General features: G+C 34.0%; 1 protein-coding gene across 4 annotated transcripts in view; it reads right to left on the reverse strand.

Moving 5' to 3' along the window:
• The window catches only part of PTBP2 (polypyrimidine tract binding protein 2), a 52,967-nt gene that overhangs the window by 18,328 nt on the left and 28,760 nt on the right, over window positions 1-5,879 (reverse strand). For all 4 annotated transcript variants that reach the window (XM_009333763.1, XM_009333762.1, XM_009333761.1 and 1 more), the window contains 2 exons: window positions 3,015-3,179; window positions 2,828-2,938 (listed from right to left, as the gene is read on the reverse strand). In XM_009333763.1, the coding sequence (XP_009332038.1) occupies window positions 2,828-2,938; window positions 3,015-3,179 (276 nt within the window). The remainder of the gene's footprint in view (window positions 1-2,827; window positions 2,939-3,014; window positions 3,180-5,879) is intronic.

The following is a 5,879-nucleotide window of genomic DNA, read 5'->3' on the forward strand; positions in this document are numbered from 1 at the left end:
AATGCAATTTTTCACTACTTGCTCATTCAAATAGCAAAAGTGGTCCCGCAGGGCTAGAGGCTTCGTATTGTACATTCTTGTCAGTGTCACTATTTTCTCAGAACCTTCAAATGAATAGCATCTCTCCTTGGTACTTACATCACTTGAGTTTTTCAAATTGCTCTTTAACTTCCTTAATAAGTCTTCAATTTCTATTAAGGCCACATTCTGATTTCCTGTGAAGAGTGCCAGTGGAAAATTAAATTTCCCCATTATCTTCTACAGTAACAACTGACGGAAAACAAAGTGAAAACTTCTTTACTCTTTCACCATGCTTTTAATTTTGAACTCCATGCAACTTAAGTGTAGCCACTACATCCTCTTGCTTCTACTCTATTTTCAGATGTATTTAAACTGCAGGGGTTTCTCCTATCATCTGATTGTTTCTTTCCTTTAGGTATTTTTGTTTTGGTGGCACTTCATGTTTTACCACAGTAGCTCAACCGTAAGAACTGTACTTATTTTACTCTATTTAGCTTGGGAGGGTAGCGGGGAAATCAAACCTTCCTTCAAATTTAGCATTCTTCAATACTTGCAGTTGGTATTACTCAGCATTTTGTCTATTTATGTATAGATTGGTTAAAATATGAAACTATAAACCTAAGACCATTTCAATTTGTCACTAAGATAGGCTCCAAGATCACTCTGACAATGACTGAACATGCAGGAGTCACTGTTATTCAATCAAGTTTAGTCATTCACACATGAGCTACCGCTAGCGAACAGCTACCCTAATCAAAACATGCAAAACTGAAGAAACAAATACATGCTGGTTTTTTTAAATTATGACCAAAACAGTATCCCACGAGCTAGTATCAGTTTGTCAGAAGTCAACAACAGCAAGAGATTCTTAGGTTCCTTTCATACTTTTACATACCTCATCCTTTTGTTATTTTGTCACTTCTTTATAATATATTCCTAGAATTACACTGATAATTTTCAAATCACTACAGTCCATTTCACAGACGCCATCTTTCCATTAAATCTTCTGATAATATATGTAAGACTCAAAAAACGAAGTCAAAAGATTTATCACTTGATGTCATAATTTGCTTCAAAAATACGCTTTAAAAGCAGTATTAACATCTAGTACTGAAAAATAACTTTCCAAACACGAATCAAGACTGAATTACAACATTCTGCAACGAACACATTAGCATCCAACTGTTTATTAAATATTTCAAATATGAATCTAAATGACTACAGTCGATTTCTGCAGCAGTTGTAGGTTAAAGATCTAGTTTCTATATTACTATTTTAAACCTACTTAAAACCTGAAAGGTGTATGCCATCTAAGCAAATTTTTATGTATTACAGTTACATATTTGCACCTCCCTCTGCTCTGAGACACAATCTAATACTTGATACTATTCATCTCTGAAAAAGATTTTCCTAATTTAAATTGTACTCCAAGTCTACAAATATTTCCAGACTGCTTCTCAGGAGTAGATTATCTTAAAGTAGACCATCATACCTCAAGTTGCAAATCTTCTTGTCTCTGGCTAACTTTACTTTTCTCAATAGCATAAAAACTTACACTCTGCTTTTTGAAAACATCTCTATTTTTTGTGATTTCCTGTCTTGACCACCTCGCAGTTTTTCAATCAATACCCAGTATTTCATTTGGCAATGAAGATAAAAATGACCATCCTCCACCATTTAATGAAGGTCTTTATTTCAATATAGTCATCATTCTTTACAACAGAAAACTAAGCCTATTTTTTCTTTCCTCTACTAAGAGATATTAATTGCCAACTTAGTCTGAGGTGCAAGCTTTTCACTTTTTCCTCAAGTTCTCAGCTGTTCTGTCATCTATGGGCAATAAGCACTTTCTATGCTGCCAAGCAACACTTAACCAGCATATCAATTTTAATCAGCCTTCCACAAACCCAGACTGCATGTGAAGGTTTGAAAATATAAATTAATTCCATTTATCTCTTGGAAAAAAAAAAAAGTAATAATAAAAAATCTAGCCTTCCCCTTTGGTTCAACTTTCCTATTGCCACAGATGTGAACATACCCCATTAAATTAATTCAAAACATCTGGTCTAGATCACACGCTGTTGATCTTTGTCATAATTTATCCACACGCTCTCTCCTGCTATAATGAATAAAACCAGTTACCTGTTCTTGCCTCTCCTACCCAGGATAGGAGAGTTTCCAATAAAATAAAAGTAAGATCCTGCTCTCACCTGTCACTGCTGCAAAGCTTCTTCATAGTCTGGTTCCATGAGTAAGACTGCACTCTCTCTTCTGGGCATTTATGGTTATAATGAAGTCTAGGGTGTTTCGTTGGGGTCTTTTGAAAGTACTTTAATTATAGTACCCTAACAAACCTATATCCAATCCACAAATGACATCTTTATTTTGATGCTTAGAAAGTATCTACCAACAATAATCCAATGGGCTTACCAAATTTGCTGCTTACAGTGAATTAATTATGCATCAACATTACATCCTACGTTTTTACTTCTGGTTGACATTTTCACTGTTGCAGTCTTGCGTATTATTTCAACTCTGTGCAGTCTTATTAAAATATTTGTTCATAATTACAGATGTATACAATTCTTTAGAGATAGTATCCTTAAACACAGTATCTTTAAACACTGATTTTACACAATATAACAACATTATATAATAACTCCCAGTTATTTTTTAGTCTGAAAAAATTCACAGAAGTGGTGGAGGAGTATGACACATTATTATGGTCAGTACTCTGTTATATTAACATTTTACAAACATTTAGAGTACAGGAAGGTCTCCAGCCTTAGAAGAGAACTATACTTACTAGTTTGGCTTGCTGTGCATTTACTGGATCGCCATACTGCAGTAAAGCTTGAAACTGGTTATTCTTTGTGAATGTGATTATCTTCAATACAGCACCAAATTTAGAGAATATCTGCCAAAAACATTGTAAATTTTTACACAGAAGTTCCTCCCAATTATAGCTCAAGTTAAAATGAAATTTGGCTTACCTGATGAAGAACATCCAGGGTTACCGGGTAGTACATATTGTCAATAATTATTCTGAGCACTGGACTCTGAGCTGGAGTCACTGCACTCTCACTAACAGTGGTCCCGCTAATGGGAGCATTTGTCGCCTGCACAGCCGTCACTGCCTGAAGAACAGCTTGGGCCCGCTTAAAAAAGAAAAAAAAAAAAGATAGAAGACATTTTTTTTAACATTAAGATGATAGCTAGAAATTAATTAGCAGTATTAATATAGTTAACTTCAGAAACATAAAATAGTCCACTTATTTAAAACTCAGAGCTACAGACATAACACAACAAGTGCAATGCAGTCCAACTCTGTGAGAAGAAACAATAAAAATTAAAACATCGATTAATCCGTGTCACAGCAAGGAGGGGCTTCAAAAGGCACCAATATCAATCTTCCTAGTAGCAAGCTTATCGTTCTACTAGTAAGGATAAAGAAAGTGAGGATTTTGTAGGTTTCACGACTCTTTACAGACTTTTTTTTTCTCCTTTAAAGAAAAAACCCAAAACCAAACCAACCAACCAACAAAAAAACCCAAGCCTACAGAAACCAGAAGTATATATACTATTTTTCAAGAGATTGTATTACAGTTAACATTTCACTGCCTTTCTAATTACGTAGAAGGCTCTGATAGGAAGGGATAATGCTAAACTAACACTTCCAAACTTCTCCGTTTTAACACGATGAAATAGTACACAAGACTGACAAGTGTAGGAAAGTAGTATCCACAGAAAGGTAAACAAACATTATCCACCCTCTTTCATAAAAAGAAAAACAAAATCCTCTCCATGTGTGGGGATTTTTTGATTTTTAAACACAAGCAGGGTTTTAGAAATTCAAAAGGTAACCACATTATGACATCACAAGAACACACATCTATGTAACTACTTCCACTGCCAAAACTGACAGTATCAGAAAGATTAGATGTCCTTTTCTGAGAAAGGAAAAGTGCAGAAAAAAGGATTTCCATTTAATACTTTCATTACAGTACCCTTATGAAGCAAAACGATACAAAACAGAGACAAATGAGCATGCCAGGTAAAAATAATAACCACCATATTGACGCATAATGCATATTTTAAAGGTATTAGAGTTACTACACAATTTCATGTCTCACAACTTGCATGATATTCCTCATATGGAAACCAATCAATGAGTAAGGAAAGTTGAGGGGGAAAAAAAAGACCTGGTGAACACTAGTTGGGAAAACAAAAAATTTACCTCTACGTTTAACATTAGCTACTGTAACTCTGTAAAAACATCTTTTGATAACAACACATTTTTTTTTTCTTCCCTAATGTATGAAATACACAACTTTCAAGCTGGCCAGGTATTTGGCTGAGTTGCAAAAACACTTCCTACTCCTTCTGTAAGTTCAGAAGAAGTACACATCAATTAAAACTCACTCTTTAAAGTGACTGGAAAAGTTTAGACTGCATAACCCAAAGAACCAAAACTTGTGAATTCAATTTTAACATACGACCCTTGTTAGCACTATCCATCTATGCTTACACATCATATTTCATTCCACTAATGTTAATGTGAATACATGAAGGAATACATGACTTAACATCAGTAAATAAGGACAAAATCTATACCATTATTATGGCAGTGACTATTTTGCCAAAACAAGTTCAAAATTACATTTAGTATCATATATAAATAGCCACTTTTGAAGACATTTGAGTAGTATGTAAAGCTTTTTTTCTTATTTTTGCAAAATTGAAATTAATTTTAAAAGACCAGCTGCACCATTTGAAGTATAACATTTATTTATTTCTAAATGTTGCAATGTCTGTGCAGAAATACTAAAACCATGTATCTATGACAGGCTGATGATTAAGGAGAATTACAGTTACAGAGGTCATTCTAGTCGCAATTCTTCTGAGTCTAGATACTGCATGAAACAAGGTAAGAGATGTTTGTTTTAAATCTGAGTTTAGATGCTCCTCTCAGTGTTTTGATGTCTCACAGGAAAAGGATTTTCATAGAATTATAAAGCTGAGATGAAAATTTAAATCATCCCTTTTGAATCTGTTTATTCAGAGCCAAGTCATTCTGAGTACATAATTAAAAATAATCTTGGAAGCTACTATTATTGGAAAATTCAGAATAGCATAGCTTAATGGAACTTTTCCTACTTTCATTATTTCTAATAGTCCTGGCTGTTTAAAGTACCCCTTGGTTAAATACATTTTTTTCCTCTCGTCTTTTAAGATACTTGCCCCTTTCTCCAATTTTTTATCCTATCTTTCCAGTTACATGTACTAATATCCTGACTTCTTCATATCTTCCTGCTTGAACATCCAGAAAAAGACAATTTCAAAATTAATTTGGCTGGATGAGAAAGCTTTCAAATACAGATTAAAAATCTAAGTTTTGAGTATAAGAAAAAGAAAAAAAAGCAGCAGACTACAAGCCATCTCTGCACCACCTTTATTCTTCCTTACAGAAAAAAGAATATCCAACCGTCTTGTGTTTTATAGAATGCCTCACGAGATACTAGTTACAGAATACGTACTGCCAAGTACCTATTTATATTATTTAGTTCTAAATTAAAGAAATGGAGACCTGAAAGATTGGGAATATGTCAGAATTGGGTATTAATGCATATGATGGCATAAAAAAAGCTGCTGCAAAGTCAGCACATCCTATACGTTGAAAAGGTGGACACATGAAGTACAAAATCGGTTTTACAAACACCACAGAAGCCAGAGGACAATGTAAGAGAAAGCTTCTTAAGGGAGTATGTCCACTTACTATATGTGCAGACAGAATTTATCCTCTATTCTCTTTCTTCAGAAGTAAATGAAGGTATTTATTTTTCTTTATAACTGACTTA

The sequence above is a fragment of the Pygoscelis adeliae genome, unplaced genomic scaffold, assembly GCF_000699105.1.
Source record: "Pygoscelis adeliae isolate BGI_AS28 unplaced genomic scaffold, ASM69910v1 Scaffold10, whole genome shotgun sequence".
In the NCBI taxonomy this organism is placed as follows: Eukaryota; Metazoa; Chordata; class Aves; order Sphenisciformes; family Spheniscidae; genus Pygoscelis; species Pygoscelis adeliae.